The sequence below is a fragment of the Eublepharis macularius genome, chromosome 5 (assembly GCF_028583425.1).
Source record: "Eublepharis macularius isolate TG4126 chromosome 5, MPM_Emac_v1.0, whole genome shotgun sequence".
Lineage (NCBI taxonomy): Eukaryota > Metazoa > Chordata > Lepidosauria > Squamata > Eublepharidae > Eublepharis > Eublepharis macularius.
In genome coordinates, this window is record NC_072794.1 from 41,350,178 (window position 1) to 41,373,700 (window position 23,523).

The 23,523-nt window shown below is 41.7% G+C and overlaps 1 protein-coding gene across 1 annotated transcript in view; it reads left to right on the top strand.

Moving 5' to 3' along the window:
• Window positions 1-21,529, top strand: part of CRB1 (crumbs cell polarity complex component 1) — a 142,126-nt gene extending 120,597 nt beyond the window's left edge. Inside the window, 1 exon segment of the mRNA XM_054981317.1 lies at window positions 21,314-21,529. Coding sequence (XP_054837292.1) covers window positions 21,314-21,529 — 216 coding nt within the window.
• The last annotated feature ends 1,994 nt before the right edge of the window (window positions 21,530-23,523 follow it).

The window sequence follows — 23,523 nt, forward strand, 5'->3', positions numbered from 1 at the left end:
GTAATTATCATACTGACTAAAAAGGCGTCAAGGACTGAATAAGTACCTTTCCTTCCATGTGCTCATCCTCTCCCTTCATCATCCTTATTCATTTTTCTTCCTTGATCCTACAGGCATCCCTGAACCTTTTCCATTTCAAGAGAAAAAGCAAAAATCCATAAAGTCCATAAAGCAAAAGGAAAAAGTGGGGGGCTTACAACATGTTCTGTAGCCCAGTTTCAACAGTGCAGTGCTTACTGCTGTGGTAGTCTAAAACAACTGGTAACAACTTTGTGCAAGGATAGCCGATACTTTACTCACACAAGCATTCATTTGTTAGTTTTCATTTTAGTATAGAGGCACTATTTCATGGATGAAAAAAGGGGAGCAAGATTCAATCTAACCCAATGGCTTTTGCCAAACAAGCTGGGGGGGGGCAGTGCATTGTAAAAGCATTTTTTATAATTATCTTTTTTTGTTTTGGGTTCCTCTATATTATATTGAAACTAAGTCTCCAAAATTATATAAAACAATAGATCTAAGTTACTTCATTTTTAACACAATTTAACAGGAGCTCAGTAGCATAAACAAGACTAACAAAATTTATTCCAGCATAAAGTTTCATGGAATAAATGTTAATCTTTAAAGATAACAACAACAACAACAACAACATTCTATTTATATATCGCCTTGCTGGACAACTTAACACCCACTCAGAGTGGTTTACAAAGTGTGTTGTTATTATCCTCAAGACAATCTCCATGTGAAGTGGGTGGGGCTGAGAGAGCTCTGAGAAGCTGTGACTGGCCCAAGGTCACCCAGCTGGCTTCAAGTGGAGGAGTGAATCAGATGGTACTGGATTACCTGTTCAATATTGCTATAACAAACTAACATTCTGATATTCCTTAATACAGTAATAGTTCAGAAAAACATATTCAGACCCTTATCTGCTGTTCCATTAATTTAAATAGAAACCTAGGTTCTTCTCTGTTTCTTATTAGATATATCAGTTGTATGCACAGAAAGGTGTTCCATACCCTACTAATCAAGTTTTCATTTGAAACTGGATTGGCTTTTCACTTGGATGCCAATTTAATTCTAGCAGCGATGGACAAGTTAGGTTTCAATTACTGCTCTTTTTGATTAACCCCATTCTTTATATGTCTACAATGGGAATGCATGCCCTGTAGTTTCTTTAACAATACTAACATCTTCCCCCGCAAAATCTACTTCTGCTTTACTTTATCTTTTAAAAATATTCCATTATGATTATTTCAAATATGTCAACATGGAATGAAACTGGCACCCTTTTCTTGCATGAAAAATATGTGTTTGATGTGATAAGCACATTTAACATTTGTTATTATGGAGATGGAGGTAGCAATAGCTGCCCAAAGCTTGTGCATGTGTGAAAAACTCATATTTGGAGCTGCAGAGCAGAGCTTTCTTCTCACTCCTGGTCCCATGAAAAGTTTGATGTACAGCTTCAAGCTAACTCTGTAATTCTGTGAGTTATGTAGCAGCGTTCCAGTTCACACATTAGATCTGCTTACATAAATCAGAGGCTGAATTGACTAAAATCGAGGGAAAGGATCTCTAAATTACTAGGGAACTTTGTTGTTCAACCAAGAATAATGTATGTAATCAATATTGTAGGCAATATGGATAGGAAGCTTACCGAAAAACATGCTCTGACCAAAGTGAGAAGCAGGAAGATGTAATTAAACACTATAATACTCAATTGCTAATTTAGATTATCACTTGATAATGTATAAACATATGAATTGGCTCGTCCCAGAAGCATTGCTGCTGCTGCTGCTGCTTCTCCTCTCAGGTAATCACTGGGAGCCAAATTGAACTCAGTAAACTGGGAGATCTTTCCCAAATGAGAGAATGTTGATTTGGGGTTAAATGAGCAAGATCAGAAACCATTTTCTTATTTTTAGTGATGTAAACAAACACTGAGGAAAAACAAAAACAAACTGAAGTCAGTTTGGTTATTTTGAAGGACAGAGTGTTAACATTCCAGGGTAATACTTACTCAACTAGCACTGCTTTTAAAAAATATATATTTTAATGGCATCTATTGTTCATTTGTTGTAATTCATATTCCTTCTGTAATTAGAAGAATAAGCAGAATTTTGCAATAAATATGTGCCAAAATGTGCAAAAGTTAGTGCTATAAAGATAATGAGGTTAAACAGTGTGTCATAAATCTTTTTTTAAAGCCAAAGGTTGATGCTACCAAAGAAAAACTGTTGAATATTCAGCTTGAGCAGTAAATGCAAGTCAAAAGGGCAAGTAAAAATGCCACATCAGCATAACATTGTTAATATAAGAATCACTCAAATGAACAAATGAAGCTGCCTTATATTGAATCCGACAGCTGGTCGAACAAGGGTCAGTATTGTCTTCTCAAACTGGCAGTGGCTCTCCAGGATCTCAGACAGTCTTTCACATTACCTACTGCCTGGTCCTTTTAACTGGAGATGCTGGGGATCGAACCCAGGACCTTCTGTGTGCCAAGCAGATGCTCTGCCACTAAACCACAGCCCCTCCCTACTCAATCAATAGTGCTCACAAAGCAGTGTAGATTTACTGTTATCTATAACCCCTCCTCCAACATTTCTCAGATGTGAACATGGACAGATTCTTAGAACATCCTTACCCTATGGATCACTGAACAATCCCCACAACTCACGTTCCTCAAGAATCTTTGCCTGTTACATTTATTTGTTTTGAGATAGATGGTTGTGAGCTGGCTTAGGAAGCAAGGGGTGCCCATAGTAGGCATGGGCAAGAAATGGGAAAAAAACCGAAATGAGAGTTTCGTGTTTTGTCGCGATCCACAAATCACAAATTATGAAATTTCACAAAATTGACATGTTTGCTGAAATGATTCATTAGTTTCATGATTTGTCAGAACCTGGGGCATTTCAATGCCCCCCCTTCATACCCAGAGACGCCAACCTTGCAGGGTGACTTCAGCAGGCTCTCCTCCACCCACCCTCCCAGTTTGCAATACGTTGATTGGGAAGGTCAACGGGAAGGGTGGAAAGGGAAGTGCTGCCAGAGTGCATGACTGAAACGGGGACCGGGACTTGCTGGATCAGAGACACCCTCACCCAAAGACCTTCCCACAGCAAGGCCAAGAGCTGAAAATAAGAGGCTTCTTTCAGTCTCGTTGAAAGCAGCAGCAGCCAAAAGCAGAATCCCAAATCCTTCCACACACTCTCTCACTCCAATCCCAGCAACAGGTCCTCCTCCCTCTCCCTCTGTCTACTGGGACTGAAACACAAGGCAGAGAGAGGGGCCTTTTATACAAAACATAGACATAGAGCAGGACAAGAGGTCTGTGGCTGGCTGACAGACCTGCCTAACAGGGTTTGGAGGGGTGAGATTGGTGTGCCCATGGCTACAGAAGCCCCACCTTCTTGGTTGCCTAGGGGATTGACTCCCAGCTCCTGGCTGTATAGGACAGAATGGAAGCTCTCCAGATGGCTAGGAGAGCTGCCAATCAAGGGTAAGTGGGCTATGATTGGGGTTTCCAATGGCAACAAAAGGTCTGGCCCCCTTGTTGCCTAGGGAATCAATGAATTGGCACCAGCATGTCTGAAATTACGAATCGTTCATAAAGCTAACGAAACAGGGCAAAAAGTCGTGAATTTTGTAATAATTTCGTGATAACCACGGCCCCATAAAACGTGGTTTCACAACATACGAAGTGGCCCATTTTGTGATGACATTTGCTTCGTATTCTGATTCATGCCCATGTCTAGTCCATAGAGTCACCTCAAAAAAAATCCTTGGGTTTGTTTCATCTAGTTAAGGGCAGGGGCCATGGCTCATTGATGGAGCACATGATTTGCATGCAGACATGGCCCCAGGTTTTACAGTTAAAGGACTTTACATACCTGATGTTGGGAAACTGAAACTCTAAGAGCTGCTGGCAGCCAGAACAGAAAATACTGACTCAGTATAAGGCTGCTTCATGTGTTCATATACATCCCAACAGATCTGGTTGTGTTTATTGTGAAGGAGGTACAACTGACATTTATTATGGAATAGTTGCAAATCAGAACTCAGCAACATTTATTACCTGAGGGGAAGAGGGACAAATGAATGTGATGAAGCAGTGTTGCAGCATTTGGGGTTTAATTACAGAGGGTGCCCATATTAGTCTGCTGAAGTAGAGAAAAGCTCTAAGGAGTCCTGTGGCAAATATTAACAAAGGTATTGTTAAATAAGCATTTGTGGGTCACTGTGCACTTTGAAGTAACAAATGAAGTATATATCATGCATACAGAGAAAATATACTCAGTAATATAAATGTGTAATGTTTCGAGTCTGAACCCATAAACCTCCTTACAGAGCAAATATGTCAATTCAGATCCTGTACCTCATGATTTCCCCAGATGTCTGCATGGTCATATCACTTTTCCACTGCCTTCATGATTTTGGATTATTGCGAAATCATACTTAGTTGCTTTACTGATGCACAATAGTTTAGAATACTGTTAGAGCCATAAAGACACCAGCAAAAAGCACAGCTAAACCTTAGGGAAGCAGTCATAGCTGTGTTTCAGTCCATTCTCCACCTTTAAAAAGTATGTCAAATATTCAGGTATTTTACAGCACCATCCTATGGAGAGTTGCTTCATTCTTAGCCCGTTGAAGTCAATGGGTTTAGACTGGAGTAACTGCATAAGATTGCACCCTTAGTGGTTTGCCTGTGATGTTGATGAACATGTGAGTACAGCAGGGGAAAAGCCCAAAATGTTGATGTTATCATGTGGGTAGAGGCCAAGCTCCTCTCCCCCATCATAATGTTTTCCTGTACCTGAAGTCTGAATTCTCACCTTTCTGCACGTATCTACTTTTTAAAACTTAAAAAAAAATATAAAGGCTTTTGTCTGTATGCACGTGTAAACCATGTAGACATCAAAACAGACTCTGATGGGACAGGAAAGTGGATGTGGCATCTCCCCAGCTTATAAGGAAAAATTGAAAGCGTGTAGTTAAAAAGAAACAGGACTCTGTTAGTTTGGGGGCAATTACAGGTAATGAGGATACGAATAGATCATTTCAATGTCTTGGAATATTTTAGCTGAAATCATGCCTCTCAGGTTTCATTTCTCCCCCTCTGCCTTCATGCAACATTCCCAGTGGAGTAAGCAAGCTCAGGCACCAGGAGGAACCGGTGGGGAATCTTCTAAGCTTTATTTACATTAGAAAGGCTGATTCACTAGGGAGCGCAAGCTACAGAGATATACAACATACACACACAGAAATATACACTTTATGAATGTGATCTCAGGCTGAGATCCAAGTATGATGTTTGGACTTGCCAAAAATTATCAAGGAGATCCTGAAAGATAATCAATATAAGTATACCTTCCATTAGATTAAGCATATATGTATATTTAAGAGAAGCAAGGGCTAAAGAAGAGTTTTTGTTGCAATTAAACTAACAAAATATGGGACAGGAGCACTTTATAAATATCCCTTGACTTATAAGGGTTTGCCAAGTCCACACAGGTTATACTGGCTAATTAAAGTCCATTTCTATATATGTAATGCAGTACATTTTTCCATGGATGTATTCAACAGTCAAACACACCATGTTCGAAGATGACAACCAGATGTGATTCAATTGCCCATCCTGTTTGGTTTGCAAAGTTGTCCATTGACAACTTTGCATCAGGCTCTTTGCAAAACTGAGATTGCACTAAGACACTGGCAATTCAAGCCAAGTGGCAGCCATTAGCATCACTAAGGACTAGACATGGGCAAGAACCAAAAAAAACCTGAACCATGAGGTTCGTGGTTCATGGATTTTCACGAACCAGGAACCACGAACTGGCATGGAACTGGGGCCAGTTATAAACCAGTTCCCCCCTGGCTGCCTGCCAGTTTAAAGGGACCTGCCCCCCCACCCCAGCAAAGGGATGTGCGCCTGCAGAGGGATGGGGGAGGCCGAAAACAGCCTTACTGCCCCTGAAATGGTCACTGCGCAGGGGGGAACAGGCAGCGAGGGGGGGAACTGGTTCGTAACTGGCTCCTCCATCCCTCTGCGGGCCTGCACAGGAGCAGAGGAGGCCAAAAACGGCCTTGCCACCCCTCACAGGAGGAGGGGAAGGAGGCGGTGGGCCGCAGGAGTCATCAAGGTAAGTGTGGGGCTGGGGTTGGGGTTTGTGGGCCGTTTAAAAGGCCCTGCCACTTACAAGCTTCAGGAAAAGTTTAAAGGGCCATTTCCTCGGGGAAATAGCTGTTTAAACTGTCCCTTTCCCAATACAACCCAAACAAACCCGAACCAGTAACCAGTGCATGGAAGTTCATAGAAAGGAGCTTCCATAAACCGTGGTTCATGAACCACAAACCAACCTGGTTCGTGTGTTTTTTGGGGTTGTAATTGGATTCATGCCCATCTCTACTAAGGACTACTTAGCCAAACACCAAGGGTAGAATTTTATTAAAACACAGCATTTATTTCTGACTGATTTATATTATTTGTGACTGATTCGATTGTCTATTTAAACAATTGTTGAGCAGAGCAGTTAGGCAGCAATGATGTGGGTAGTAGAACTCAGTTGGGTTGTGTGAATTGAGTTGTGTTCAAAGCCACGTGTGCTGCACTGCACAGCACAGTGGAGCAACTGGCTGAATATCCATAAACGAGCTGAAAACAGTCGAACCAATCATCAAAAAAACCCAGCTTCCTCTTTGTGACTGCTAAACAGGACGTGGGCCAAACTGGCTGGTGTTCATTCAGCTCTAATCCTCTTCTGAGTTACTCTAGTCCAAGCTCATTGATTCGTATGGGCTTTGTGTGGAATAACTGTATAGGATTGCACTGTTAGCCTCAAAAATAAAGTTGCTCAGTTATTAAAAATGTAAATGGATATTGCTGATTCTGATACAACATGCCTGTTTCAATGGTCCCTATTAACCAGGACAGTTTCGGTTTTCTAGTCTATGCCTAGTAGTAGCATGACTGTCCCACTTTTCTCTCTACTATGCCAGTGCAGTTATTAAACAGAAATTGTATGTGTCTGGCATCCAACTGGCAGGAAAGGTTAGCTGCTGCATTTGATATCAGCTGAAGTTCTGCAGAGCTTGAAAGTCGGAAATGTTCCGCCGGGCCTTTGGTTGAGGGGCTGGCGATCTGTCTCTCCTGCCTGTCCTTTCTTCCTGGATGCTGCATGATGGTTGTGCCTTGTGGTTTTATTGCAGCCTTTGGTATCTTTAAACGGTGGTCTTTTATGATTTTGCTTTTTTGTAATTTTACTGTGTTTTTAAAACTGTATTATTTTTTACTGTTGTGAACTGCCCTGAGTCTGTTCACAGGGAGGGCAGGATATAAATATGATAAAACAAACAAACTAACAAACAAAGTTTCCAAGTTCTTCCTTCAAGGAAGACTCACTTAGAGAGAATTGCAGAAACCCGATCTACTGTGAAAGAATTCTTTGTTAACGATTAATTAATGCTAATAACAATAGATAGTAGATCATTACAAGTAGAGAACTTGCAGAGGATTTGCAGAGAGGGCATCTCATTTTCCCCTCCAACACTATTTCCTCTTTCCCTTGCCTGAAAGCCCCCATAGCCTCTTCCATTTTCCTGCTTCCTTCCCACCCACCACTCAACCTATCTTTATCTGCAATCCCGTGTTCAGCTTTCTTTCCTTCCCTCCCCCTGGCAGCCACTACCTAGGAAATATGTGGCCTATTTGCATAGTGCCGGCAGCTGGGCTGGGTCCACTTGCATGATGTCAAACCTGCAAACACTTGGGGGAGGGGGCTCATTTCCCCCTTTATCCCCTTCCTCACGCTATTTTCTTTTGCCCTCCTTCTGGCAATCTCCTTCCCACTTGACCATCATCTTCAGCTATATTTATTATTTCATTTATATCTTGCCTATCTCTCCAATGGGAAAAGCAGCTTATATCATTCTCTTCTCCATTTTTCCCTCACATGTGAGGTAACTGGCCCAAGGTCACCCAGTGAGCTTCCACAGCAGAATGGTGATCCGAACCTCTCAGATTCTAGTCTGAAACTGTAATTACTACACTATACTGGCTTTTTCAGGTAGCTGCTGTTGAATGATAGCAAGCAGCCAGTCCTGAGTGAGTGACGCAAGTCACCTGGTATCAAGTCACCCAGCGGTTGCTGGCTTCAATGCATCCTCCCTCAAAAATAAAAAAAAACCCTAGAAAGGGCCCTGCCTCCTCCCTGTGCCTTTTACTGGCAGAAACCTGGGTTTGAAGGCAGGCAATGTCAATATGGATGCCTGGCCATAGCCACTGAGAGGACTTGTTTCTAAAACCTACAGATGTTGCCTCTATTATTGGAGGAGAGAGTTAACTCCCAATTTTATTTTTTATTTTTTTAGATTTCAGATTTTTCTGCAAACCTGGGACATTTTTCAGGATTGGAGAAATATCTGTCTTGCCCATTCACATCTCCAGTCTCTGAATTTCAGTATCCATAGATTTGGCTATGTTGATATACTGACGAGTTTTCAAAATCCTGCTACCAAATGAATAGTTTGTCCCCTTTAGAAACAAAAATACAACTAAACTTTCAGACCAGGATGCTAAGTTTGTTCCCAAACGTTTGCTCAGTCTGTCTATAGTCACTCTTAAAAATGAATGTTTTCGAGTTGTAAAAATTATCAATGTATGTGCTCCATTTCATGACACAAGTACTAGTATGAATTAGGATTAGGGCTAACTAACAGCCCCTTTCTCTTTATCAGAGATGCATTAATTGGGTTGTATTGCCCAGATGTACTTTATTGGAAATGATGCAACCACCTGACTGACCAACCTGTGTCTGGGCTTCAAGTGATTGAGAGGTGATGTAGCTGGCTTCAGGCAGGGACTGGATTACTTAGCCCACTGGATCCACTCCTATAACTACCCAAAGGAACAGCAAAGCAGCCAACAATTAATCCAAACTTCCCAAAAGATAACTTCTGATCCAAACGTATCACATAATTCACAGACATGTGTGCATCTGAAATGAATCAAGATTCTTGAGACAATCCCTTCCCACCAATCCCCACAAAAGATAAGCATGCTAGTCAGTGGTCTGTTTTGCATGCCTGCATATCACCTCTTTAACAATCACACTGTAGGAGAGGTCAAGCTTTATTACCAGCTTGCATAGGACGGAGGCTGAGCGTCTTCTCTAAAGTTACCTACCAAGTTCAGGGCTGAGATAAGATTGAATTTTTAAAAATGCCTAGTCCTCAATTGACATCCATAGCTGACTTGCTCCACTAACCTTTACATACTGAGGACCAGGCTATTCTGTGACAATTGTCAAAACAGTTGTCCTGGTAGAATTACAGAGCAACAGAGACCAGATCCCCACCTGATTGCATATTGTGCTATTGCAATAATTTACTTCCTGGATTTTCCTGTCTGTTTGAGAAAATCCAGGAGGCAAATGGTTAAAGTAGCACAATAATTTTTTATGTTTTGTTTTTTTATTTATGTCAAATAGTAAGCTCAAACATAAAACATAACAACAACAACAACAACAACAACATTAGATTTATATACCGCCCTGCAGGATGACTTAACGCCCACTCAGAGCGGTTTACAAAGTATGTCATAATTATCCCCGCATGAACTACATTATATAAGCACCTGATACATATCTCTACAATCACTACTTCAGTCATGATTCAAGAATAATCATCTAGGTCATATATGAACCTCTACACAAAATCATATATATATATATGTACACACATATATATGTGTGTGTGTGTGTGTGCGTATATGAAATGAATAATTAAATCATATTCTCATCATTTAAATCATATTATATAAAACTTGCCTATATATATATTCTTAATTTTTCACTTCTGTGTGAATATCTTTCGAACTATCTTCATATTTAATAATAATTGTACTTAATCTTAATTTTCAACTACATAATCAAAAAATACTTTCCATTTTTCTTGGAATTCTGTAATCAGCTTATTATGTGTGTAAGATATTAATTTTTGCCATTGACACATCTTCATATAGCTTATTCTTCCATTCCATGAGATCTAGACATCTGTCTGCCTTCCATTTTGCTAAAGTAGCACAATATCCAACTACATGTGAGTTGCTACATGAGTGCAGGACAAGTAGTTGAAAAATAACAATCAGGAGCAAGCAGTCGACCACCCAACCTTTGTCACTGCAGCATCAGCCAGCTCCTTAGAGCTACCGAAACACTATGAGAAACCATTTACTTATACAGTAAAGAATCCAGTAGCACTTTTAAGACTAACCTACTTTACTGTAGCATAAGCTTTCGAGAACCACAGTTCTCTTCATCAGGCATCATTTACTTAAAAATAGTGTGCACATATTATTTGTTGATATCATGATTGTATTAAAGTTATCCTCTAAAACAGATCAGGGATTATCCTATAACTTTAGAGCCATCATATGAGGTGGGTTAAGACAAAGGCCACCTAATGAGCCCTACAATCCCAGGTTCATGGTGATTTAAGTCCAGCGTTAGGATGCGTGAAACCTTGACAGATTTTGTTTGTCTGTCTGCAATTTTAATGGCTTCCCTGAAAAATTCCTCAGATGTTCTGCCCCAGGAGGTGGCAAATTACTTCAAATTTCACTTCATATAAAACCTGATGACACCTTAGGGATGCAAGGAAATCCTGCTGAGAAATCTTACAGAAACTCTTCCTACTTTCCTCAGAATTCCTCAGCTGTTTCACCTGAGAGTAAACTTTCAAATTTATCCAAAGCCATATCTACTAAGTTGGCTGTTGACCCTCCTAATGGCAGAAGTGGCATGGCAAAGTGGGCAAATATGTAGTGCCAGGCTGATAAATAAGGCTTTGGGTTCTATCCTTTCAATCTCATAAAGTGAGAGTAGACATTTGGTCCTGATCCAAAGACCTCTGAGTGCCTCCTGTATCTCGAGAGTGTTTGGCTTGGACTCATATTGTTTACCATCTGGTTCCTCGGCACTGCTGTCGTCTCAGAAGACTGGATATTCCAACAGTTATCACATGCCCTGTTGTGAACACCAGGCTCCTGTTGGTGAACAATTATGCATGTAATTGGAGTCTGCAGCTGAAAGAGGATCTCTGCATTCCAAGTGAAGAATTTGCCATCTGGCTGCTTGTGCCATGATATGTAATGGGCAGAGCCACAAGGTGAAAAGCTTGTTTATCATACTAGCATCTTGTTTTTCTGTTGAAAAACTCAGAGCAGATCTTGAGCAGTTTTCCTTCCAGGTGCAGACCAGGCTGAGGCCTGTTTAACAATGTAACAGCATTATTATGGACAGCCCCAGTGGCAGACCACACGCTTTTCATGCAAAACACCCCCCAGGATTAGTCTCAGTATCTTCAGCTACAGCAAACTTCAGCAACAGACTTCAGCCCTAAAATCTTGGAAATGTGCAGCCATTTAGATCAGATAATATTGGGAATGCCCACTGGGGTAAGCGTTCCATGAGAAACTCATCAAAAGCTGAGCCAAACAGGCCCCATTATAATAGTTATTGTACCTAATTCACGTAGGGAAATCAACTCGATTTTAAAATAATGTAGGAATCTTCTGTGTCCTCTGCCTTGCTATTTCAGTATCATGATGCCAAGGGGAAGGGAGCAAAGAGTAATTCAGCAATATCTGCCTGATTCGGATATTGATCAACCAGAAGATTGTCGATGTTTCTGCCCAACAGGATAATCCAGAAGGCATTGCTATGCATGACCAATCACACACATATTTAGATCGATGTGTGTGTGTGTGTGTGTGAGAGAGAGAGAGAGAGAGAGAGAGCATGTAGGCAAGCCTAGGCCTTCTTTGACTTGGCTGTTTCATAATCTGTGGCAGCACTGACTATCGGGCAGGGGCCAGAAGCAAAGCCTTAATTATACCAACTGGAAGATAGGCAGGTATTGGAGATAGGAGGAAATAAAGGCAGAGACCCACAGCTTTGGTCTTCTTCCTCCCAGAGGCAGATTTTTTGAATGTATTAAGCTGGTAATCAGACAAAATCAGAGATCGAGGATCAAGTTTTGCCCTTCTTTGCAATAAACAACTTGCTTGCTTTGCAAAACAGGGAGGGAAGATAGTTATATAGTTTTGTCCCTCAACAGTATGCACACATACTCCTACCTTGCAAACCGTGATGAGGAAGGATTAAACCACCTCTGTATGTTACAGAGAGCCCCCACAATCTCCAGGATCCCAAGAAAGGAGAAAACACTCCAACTCGGAGCTCCCTGTGCCCAATTTGCAAGTGAGAATTTTAATGGTCTCTAAAATCTGTACACTTTCTCCTGTTTGACTGAAATTTGGCGTAGAGAATTCTATGCATGTGGGGTTCTTTCCAAGATTTCCATCTCTGTTTCTTACATGGAAAGAGCTTACAGGCAGAAATATATTTTCCATTGATACCAGGGATAACAGTTTTTATATTAGGCATTATTTGTAAAGTTGATTTTAATGCCTTTTAAACTGTTCACTGTCTACTAATTGTGTGGAAAGGCTACAAATTGTGTGGAAAGGCAGGTGCCACAAACCCACGGCCAACTCATGCTTGGACTGACCTTCCCCTACCCCCAGGTAAAACCTTCTCCTCTGTAAGCCTATGAAGCTGTATACTGTGCTGGGCAGCCTTTGGTAACGTGATTGATACTGAGCTTCAAGGTTCTTCTTTGTCCCACCCTTATGGTTACCCAGCCGAGTCTTAATCGGGGACAGATCAGGGGTTTGCGCTTCCCTTTATCAGAAACTGGCACACGAGGCTTGGGGAGATTCAAAAAGGTAAAATGAAGGTTTATTAACAGAAGTTGAACTCAAGAGGCAGGTAGGCAGGTGTATAAACATAATGATAGAAAGGTTTGGGTACAACAACTTCACTGGTGTGAGGCACAACACATTCGGTTACAGGCTGTTTTTCGAGGTTCACACTGCTTCACAGATGTTTCACTTTATATCCTTTAACACAAACACAGCATGCTTTCCCCTCCTCTCCAGACTTAGGGTCGCTCCACAGAGACAGACCCTTCCCAGATCCTGGGCAGGTGTTATAGCTGTGAACTATAATCCTGGTCCAGGCACTGAAGGGGAGACTCCTTGCTACCTCCTTCCTTGGCCCTTTATACTTCCCAGATCTATTTAGTCTCGGTTTTCCCCACTTTAGTCCTAGGACTAACAGTGCTTCACAAATCACAGAGGATTTTCTGGCTGATCCTCACTGGTCAAAAGCCAGGCTCCAACTCCCTTTCACTCTCTAACTCTCAACTGACAGCTCCCCCCAACATTCCATCCCCAACTGCCATTCCAGGCCAGCCACAAGAGGGGAGGAAACCTGTCAATCATAACCCTCTGACTAGGCAATCTCAGCTTGTAAAGCTGAGTCCGTCACAGCAGGATAAAAGTTTTAAATAAATAAATAAAAGAATAGTGGTGGTGGAGAGAGCCGTCAAGTTAGAATTGACTTACAGCGACCCCTAGTGGGGTTTTCATGGCAAGAGACTAACAAAGGGGTGTGCCATTGCCTGCCTCTGCAACCCTGGTTTTCATTGGAGGTCTCCCATCCAATTACTAACCAAGGCTGACCTTGCTTAGCTTCTGAGATCTAATGTGATCAGGCTCACCTGGGTACAGGAGAAGAAAGAATATGAATGAATTTTCATCTACCATCAGAACTAAAAAGACTAGTCCTTTTGAAGGGGGGGGGGTGTAATTGAAAATATGAATTTCATCTTGTCCTTGTGCCTGGTCCTTCCAGAGACTATTTCATTGATACATTAATTTTTTTCCCCTAGCAAGTCTATTTTGTTTCTGAAATCTGTCTCTTAATGTTTCGTCTTTCACATTCAAGACCAATCTCATCCTCCTCCTCCTCCTAGCTTCCAAGTGTTGTCACTGCCATCAAATATTATGACAAATAGATCCTGATGTCGTGAATCAGCCAACCACCCCATCACCCCCACCAAAAACACTACTTTTTTCTCAGAGAAGCCATCATCTTTTATGTTAACTAATGGCTCGGCTATCAATTAGCCAAGGGAAAGTTGATCTTGGGGACTTGACTGTTCAGTCTTGAAGCATTTTTTTTAAAAGCCATTCACAGATACCAGAGAAACCTACACAATGGATTATGGCGCTGCTGTGAGATTGAGACACTGGCATGGAAGATCATGACTGCTGCTTTTTACAGCTAAGTAGAAAACAGCCAAATGCAACAGGAAAGGAAAGGGGGGGTATGATGTGTGATTGGGTAAGAGAAGCAAACCATTAGAAAGGGTAATTTGGCAAGCAGCACATTTATTGTAAAAGAGAAGTACCAGATTGTAAGCCTGTGGGCAGTTGTGCTATCTCAAAAGTATCCCAGGCAGTGCTTTATTAGCATGATCAGGAAACCATGTTTTATCAAGCAGTCAAAATATGCCAGCATGGTGTAGTGGTTCGAACACTGAACTAGGATCTGGGAGATCCAGGTTCAAATCCCCATTCTGCCATGGAAATGCACTGGATGACCTTGGGCCAATCACTCTGTCTCAGCCCAGCCTACCTTATGAGGTTGTTGTGAGGATAAAAGGGATGAGGGAAGAACTATGTTGTAAGTCATTTTGGGCCCCATGTGGAGGGGGTAGGGCATAAATATCTAGATCTATAAATGGCCCAAGGCCATAAAATCAACGGTGCTGAACCTGTGGCACTTTAGCCAATAAGAAATAATCTCATATATTTGGCTTTCCAAGTTGGTATTGGGCCTACCAAGTTCATTGACTTGGGGTCAGCTGTTGTTATCATCATCATTATTACAGCTATTAAATCAATATATAACCTGCAACCTTACCAAATAGGGCTATTAACCACTAAAAAATAGTATAGGTTAAGATCAGTAATACAACACAATAAAAACTTTATCAATAAAACACCATAAAATCAGAGTCTGCCTTGAAACAAACCAGCCATAACATTCAAGAAAACAATAGTAGAAAACTTTAAGTATAACAATAATGGGGAGTTTAAAACACAATATGAATTCAGCATTAAGAAAATCAAGCCTGAAACATTTTAACCTGATGCCCAAAACTATACAGACTGGGCATCAGTCTAAACTCTGAGAAGAGGGGATTCCGTAAGCAGGGTGCCACCACAGAGAAGGTCTCATGTGCTTCATTTTAGAAAGCATACTGTGACTTGCCAAGATTTCAGCAGTTCCCCTTGATAAAAAAACATTTAAAATAAGGGCTTCATTGTCATTCATACTATTTTCAATTGCAAATGGTTTTTTCTGCTTCTTTGCAGATATTTCAAAGTACAATGCTAATTTTATATGAAAGAGCTGTTAAGCAAGCACCATCGTTTCACAATTTGCATTTTTTTTTCAAACACACTTTTTCTATGTTTGCTCTTTAGGGTTTGGGAGAGGCTGCAAGTACAGAAATATTATAATTTGTACATCATGTAATGGAAAAATACTGTGTGCCTTTTATGCAGAATTAAATTAACTTCATTAAAAGACAACACATGTATTCCTGAGAGAAACTGACACTTTCAGTCTATCTTCATCTCCTTTGTATTATGGATTTTGGGAGGACACACACACACACAGAAGTCTAGGCCCTCTGCAGCCCATACTGTACTATATTTTTACACAACATTTCAGGAAGAATGAACAAGTATATGGAGGGGGTAAGGGAATAAAGTAGAAATAGATCAGCAAGCTCTGCCCACGGCAAGCTCAAGGGCTGCTGAGACGAAGAAGGTAAAAGGCCTGGTGGCACAGTCACCTAGGAGCCCCATAAAGCACAGCATGTTATGCTCTTGGTTTTCATACGAGCTTGGATTTGTGTCTGCCTTCTGGGGTGGTGGGGGCGAAGGGTTGCCATTGCCAACTCTAGGTTGGGAAATTCCTGTAGATTTGGGGTGGACCCTGGGGAGGGCCGGATTTGGGAGGGGAAGATTCTCAGCAGGTAGAATATTATAAAATCCACCTTCTGAAGCAGCCGCATTTTCCCAGGGGAACTAATCTCTGTGGTCCGAAGCTCAATTGTAATCATAGATCTCCAGGCCCCACCTGGAGGCTGGCAATCCTAACGTCCATTGGAAGATCGATAGTGAGTATACACATCTAGGCTCTTCTCTGTATGACTGGAAACTCTGAAAAAGCAGGGTTCTTTATCACAGGGAGAAAAGGGTGGAGCTTGAAATTGGGATTCCATTTCCTCCCCCCTCTCCAAAGCATTTCGTGAAAAAAGAAATAGCCCAGAAACATGCCAACATCATAGAGGGATTCAGCTAACATTTTGTTTGCTTAATTCTAGGCTGGAGGAGAAAGGCACTCTGCTAAGAACATAAGAAGATCCCTGCTAGAGGCCCATCTGTTTTCTACAGTTACCAACTTTGGAAAGGCCATAAGCTGAGGGGCAATAGATTTCCCTCAGTGCTCCTTCCCAACAACTGTCATTCAGTGTCATATTGCTTCTGAAAGTGGAGGCACCATTTTAGCCATCATGCTTAAATGTTGTTGGTAGACTGTGCTTCCAAGAACGTGTTCAGTCACCCTCTAAAGCTATCTCCACATCTTGGCAGTGAAAGTTAAATAAGGGTCAAAGGAATCTACCTCCTCCATTTTGAAGACACACCATTCATAGCCACACTTCTTAGGAGACAATGGTGATACTGGTGACATGACTTTTCAAAAAAGTAACTGAGGCATCTCCACGCAGATGGCAAAACCATACTTACTTGAGGCCCTGGTGGTCTGGACATAGCTTAGCGGATCACAAGTTATGTAGGCCTGACACCAATCAAAGCAGGTTGTGACCAACTATAAATGAATAGATCTTCCCACACCAAACTCCTGCTAGGAATTCCATTCCCCTGGTGGGGACTGGGGATCCCCCGCTCCCACTTTTCTCCCCCCCCCCTGCTTACCTGGTCAGCAGGAGAGGAGATAGGTAACAGGCCTCCCGGGCATGCTCTCAGGGCTGGCGCAACAATGTCACTGATGTCATCGTGCCACCCCAAAAGTGCTCCCACGCTTTGCAGCAGGCTGATTTGGGCCCCCAATGGGCTGAATCAGACCTGTTTGGGACCCAGATCAGTCCACAGCAAAGCACGTGTGCATTCCTTATCCTTGTGCAATGATGTCACTTCCTGGAATGCTAGAAAGGTAAGCACTGGGTCCTCCCCCCTCTTGCTGGGAATGTAAGGGTACCTGGCAACCCTAACTCCTGCCACCCTTCTACATTAAAGGTGTGAAGGTCCCCCCCCCCCATATTTATTTAATTTATTTATATTTATTTAAATACGGCAGAGTGACTTGGGTCATGGGTTTCACAACTTAGGTGAGGCTGTTACATAGGAGGTTTGGATATTGTAGGAAATAATGAACACATTTTCTAATTACAATCATAATCAGTTTCATTTTCAGAGGGCAATTGCAAGGGCAGAGAGAGATTGTAATCTTGGCAGTTCACAAACTCCCTGTGGAAACACCCAGAGCCAAGCTTACATTTTTTTATTATCTTAAAAAAAACCCCTCTCTCAAATATCTGCTTAATATTTCTCTGATGGTGCCATCATTCCCTTGCAGTGGAGGCTCAGAGCTAATTGACTAGCATTAGGTTAAGTCCAGTCTTTTAGGCCAAAAACTTATTGGTAGGAATGCCCATGGAAAAGATCGCTCCCATAAATTGCAAAGTTTGGTTTCTGAGGTGGCTTTTAGGAGGTTGCTTTTGAAATTGTGACCTGATGGGTTCTTTTGTTTGTTTTTAAACCATTTGTATTTGAAAGTTCAGCCCCAAGCACATGTTCTGTCTCCAATGGTTCAATTGTCACTAGTAATACAAATCAAAAAATCCCAAGCCAGATCTGCCTGGACCATCAAAACCCTTTCAGGGTCACGCTGTCCAGAATAGCCAATATTTTCCAACAGTATGTTTTTTTCTTTGGTTTCTGATATATCGAGGGCTAAAGGAAGACCATTTTCAAATACTCCCAGAGGAATAGCTCTGGTAATGTGTTGCAGCAAAAATAAGCAAGCGTCTTGTGGCACCTTAAAGACAAGCAAGTTTTTGTTCTAGCATAAATGTTTGTGGACTAGAGACTCCGATGAAGGTATCTGGGCAAACTGAGCTGTAGTCCATGACATTTTATGCTGGAATAGTGAGCGTGTTTTTAAGGTGCCACAAGAAATCCTGTTTGATAAAAATTATTTTCCTGTATCTTAAAATTTAGTACTCTTCCTCATATTTTGGGCATGGCCTAGGATACATTGGGTTTTACTTTTCTTTTTACAGGTGGTGCTATGTCTTATTGCTTTGTAGAATCTATGCTTTAAAGATCATGCTACATTTGTCCATCCCAAGATTCTCCAATTTATGTAAAAAAGAGTGACCAGAAACTGGGTGTTATTTGCTAATAAGTGTATACGTGGAGCCTTCCACAGTGGATATTAGAGCTCTATCTGGACAGTGAAGGACCTATGAGACTCTGGATCAAGCAAACATTTAAGAGATAAAATTAGACACGAGAACAGTAGTTTCATCAGTTTAATCATAGAACTAGTTCATTTGTATAGAAAGAGAGAGCAAGCCGTCAACTTTTGACAACAAGAGAGACACATATCTGAGAGGAGCTTAATATCCCCCTCTTCCCAGGGCTTACCTCCTTGTGACACGAAGGCTTTTCTCTCAGTACAACCACATGTGTTGCTGAAGAAAAGCAACTGCATCCCCAAACAAGAATTTTAGCTGAAAAAAGAAGCTGAGGGAATGAAGTAAGTCTCACTCTTCTGCCTGTGTTAATATTGGGCCCCCGAGTTGCTTTAAACCCCAGGAGCATTTTAAGTCTTTTTATAAATACATCATCTAAGATGTGAAATGTTAGTTGCACAAAACACTAAGTAGCTGAAGGGGGAAATCAGGAACCTTCTTTATTTCTGCTGTGAATAGTAAAGAAAGTTATAGATCCAGAGGAGTTAGCCATGTTAGTCTGCAGTCGCAAAATAGTATAGTCCAGTAGCATCTTTAAGACTAACCAACTTTATTGTAGCATAAGCTTTTGAGAACCACAGTTCTCCTGCTGCTTTCTGGATATTGACATTTTTGATGTTAGATTTGTGTCCATTTATTCTTTTGCGCAGAAGTTGGCTGGTTTGTCCTATGTACAGAGCAGAGGGGCATTGTTGGCATATAAGGGCATATATCACATTGGAAGATGAGCAGCTGTAAGAGCCAGAGATTGTGTAGCTGACACCATTGAGTTCTGTAATTGCATTTTCTGGGTAGATATGTGGGCAAAGTTGGCATCTGGGTCTGTTGCAGGGTCTGGTCACTGTGTTGCTGACTCTGTTATGCAGTTCATGGTTGTTAGTGAGAAGTCGTTTAAGACTGGGGGGCTGTCTGTAGGCAAGTAGCGGTCTTCCACACAGAGCTTGTGAGAGAGAGAGACAATTTCGAGGATGGGCAGTAGATCGCTGATGCTTTGTTGGATAGGTTTGAGCTGGGAACTATAGATGACAACCAGTGGTTGTCTGGAACTATAGGTGACAACTAGTGGTTGTAAAGAAAGCTATAGACATCTAAACATCTGAAAAAACATCTGTCTCATGCTCCCTGCTGATCCCAGGGGGTATGCAGAAACCTCAACTGGTGCCTGGAGGCCGTTTGGGAGTGGCTGTGTGCTAATAAACTGAAAAGATGGAAGTGCTACTGGCAAGGGGACCCAGGATTTGAGATGTGGCCAGGAGTGCTTTTTACCTGCTTTAACTGGATAGCCAGCTGTAGCCATTCCTGCGGGAAAAATCTGGCCACTGGTACCTGTCCTGATTATATCTAGATTCTACTGCCGCAATGTGCTACACATGGGGCTGCCCTGGGAAAGTTTTCAGAAACTTCAATTGGTACAGAATGCTGCAGCTAGGAAGCTGACTGGAGTGGGTCACAGGGAACCTAACAGTCCAATCTTGGCTCATCTACACTGGCTCCCAATCTGTTTCTGGGCAAAATTCAAGGCGGTTTGGGGCCAATATACCTGAAGGACCACCTACTCCTTTATGAACCCTCATGAGTCCTGACCACTGCAGTCATCTTTGGATTGCGGGCTTCAGGTGCCCCAGCCTTCTGAAATTAGGTGGGTAGCAACCCAGGAGAGGGCCTTCTAGGTAGTGGCACCAGGGAACTCTCTCCCCAGGGACATTTACCTGTCCCCTTCTGTTGCTGCTTTTATCTTTTGTATATCTTTTAAATTCTGGTATTAAACTGTTTTAATGATGCATTTTTTTGTTTAGTTTTAATGGCTTTTAAAATGAGATTTTAATTAGAGGTGGGCATGAACTGAAATACGAACCAAAATTCGCCACAAACCTGGCTGGTTTGAGGTTTGCGAACCAGCGGTTCATCAGAGCCCATTTCTGATGAACCGGGACGAACTTTAGGCTGGTTCGTTTGGTTCATTTTCAGTTCATCACTGCAGACAGCCTGGCACCGATCAATCAGTTTCCTAGGCAACCAGAGATGAGTTTTCTGTAGTAGAGGTGTGCACCCAGACGCTTTTCAGCTGATGGATGGGGGATCCCCCATGAACTGAAAAAAGCTCGCCTTTGAAAGGAGCAACAGTTCTCTTGCGTGCAAGAAAACTGTTGCTGCTGTCAAATGCTGTCTGGAACTTTAAAGCATTTCAGTATTTGTTCTGCTTCCCATGTTTGCAGAAGTTTGCTTATTCCCTTTAAAATCCAGGAAAGGGCTAAGTGGCTATTTTCCCCTTCCTCCTTTGGGGTATGCCCACACTCTTCCCCCCCCCCCAGGCAAGAAAGTTTAGCAATGTTGTAACATTGTAGCATTGCAACATTGTGACATTACTGCACTTTCCTCCTGGCTTTAAAAGCCAGGAAAGGATTAAATAGCTGTTTTTCCCTCCCTCCAAGGCATGTTTCAGGCTTTGCAAAGAGAAAAAAAATACCAAGCATTTTGCACAGCCCTTTGGAAACAAAGTGGCAGGGAAGCTGCAGCAGCAGAAAGGCAGGGTAAAAATCTTAATACATAACAAATAAATAATAAATAATAGACAGCAGTGGCCCACTTACAGCCCACTTCTCATCTCTCCCACTTGCCTGTAATTTACACTGTTCATTGTAGTATAACACTATATTAGTTCTGAAAACTTATTGAAATATATACAAGGCCTATCAAAGCTAAGCTAGCAGGGAGACTTTTTGAGGGGCAGGTTTAATGGCTTCTGACCATGGTACATCCAGCAGATGTTTATTTTTGTGTATGTTTTCTTGAGCATCAATTATATTGTACATTATTTCCATCTTTCCAGTTGACAACTAACTTGGCCTCTAATGTCTTCGCTGCCATTGGCTCAGTAACACTGGTCTTGTTACTGGTCTTCCTGCTAGTAGGTGCACTTTCAGTAGTCACTGCCAACAAACGGGCCACCCAAGGGACTTACAGCCCCAGCCGCCAGGAGAAAGAGGGATCCCGAGTTGAGATGTGGGACATGGTACAGCCTCCTCCAATGGAAAGACTCATCTAGCAAGAACTCGTAATGTATTTCTTATTTGGAAAAAAAAATCCAGCTGGAATGTTTTAGCAATGGCTGTTGCAAACAGGAGGGAAGAATTCCTCTATAGAACATCATGACTTTTGCCATTTAGCCTAGAAATCTTGGCCAAGATCCAAAGTGCCATATTCAGTATTCCATGAGCTCATAGACACTTTTCATATCCTTCTCCTGTTTTTCTCAAAGGCTCATGGACCTCTGCTGCAGCACCCCATGAGATGCAATAAGTTGTTGTAAGAAAGCAAAATCAGAACACGTGCACGCACATGCACACACACTCACACACAGTATGAATGGAAGCACTTTCTGTAAGAGCACCGACTTCTCTAGATCCCAACATCAATGAGCAAAGTCTTCTCACTTTCTGAAAACATTCACTAGAGGACAAATATTTATTGCACTGGAAATTTTAGCTTTAGCATAACCAACTGTAGAACATTCAGACTATTTGACTGCTGAGATACACATGATAAGTGCCTGTGTTTCAGATAGTATTGAAGCCATGACTATGGATTTGCTTTTCCCTTCTGGCTATCTCCTGGTCATCATCACTGCAGAAGACAAATGTGGAACAATCCGATGAGCCTATATAATTTGTCTGCCAATCAATCAGTGCTCTGTATTACCAGAGGTTTAGAAGCAGAGGGCTCTTCAACAGATTTACTTTAATTCTTTAATCAGGGATTAAATTAATACTCTGGCGAGGGAGATTCATCATGCAGCAAAATAAACATTTGAAACAGTCAAATCCTCTTTTTCATTTGGTGTTGTTCATTTTACTTTCTGTTCCAGCTAGGGCCAATGGTGTGTGTGGGGAGGGGGGACAGGATAGCCATTTGGCCTGGGTCTCAAGCTCAAAGGAGTCCTCAGATGTAGATACTTGTTAATTTTTTGGCATTTAGTAAGCTTTGCAACTTATAAACACCACATATCATCATTTGAACACCAAGTTTTGGCATGTATGTTAGGAGGGGGGAGGATGAGAGGGATTATATGTCTAAACTTCATATTTTCACTAACAGGCTAAGAGGCCTTCCATCCAGAATAAAATAGTGTGAGGATACAGAAGCAACACTAGGAAACTATTACAAACATTGATATCCAGTATTTCCATCTATAAAATAAATGAGTTGCATGCAACCCCCTCCACACACAAATAATGGAATTACAATAAAAATAGAGCCATCAGCCAACAAGCAAACCTCCTTTAATAATCTCCTAAAGCTAGCAACATTGAAATGATCGCCAATAAAAACATAAAACCAAACCAACTTTTTAATATTGTGGGGATGGCAAAGACTCCACACATTTAGATACAGAGAACATTTTAATGCCAGCTGGAGCTTCAGATACTTCAGTTGTTTCATTTAAGGAAAAAACTGGGATCAACAGATAGCATGTTGGTATGCTCTAAATCCCCCTTTGCCTGTCAAAGGCAAACTTTTGATATCCCAGTGCTTAATTCAATAAAGAACTGTTTAGACCAATAGGGTAGCAGCAGCTAATTCAGAGGGTCACCAGGGTAGCTGAGGTCTGGTCTACACAATACAGTCTACCACATTCCAGGTTGGTGATGTGATGTCTGGCGTGAGTACTTGCCACAATTGTTGATGGTTGCAAATTTTAACCAGTATTGCATGATGTACAGGAGAGCCAGTTTGGTGTAGTGGTTAAGAGCGTGGGACTCTAATCTGGAGATCTTGGTTTGATTCCCCACTCTTCCACTTAAAGCCAGCTGAGTGACCTAGAGCTAGTCACAGTTCTCTGGAGCTTTCTTAGCCCCACTCACCTCACAGGGTGTTTTGTTGTGGGGATAATAATGGCATACTTTGTAAACTGCTCTGAGTGGCCATTAAGTTGTCCTGAAGAGCAGTATATAAATCAAATGTTATTATTATTATTATTTAAAAATGTTCCCATTACAATGTGTCTCCCTTCACCCAACACCACCACCACCAAATCTCTGG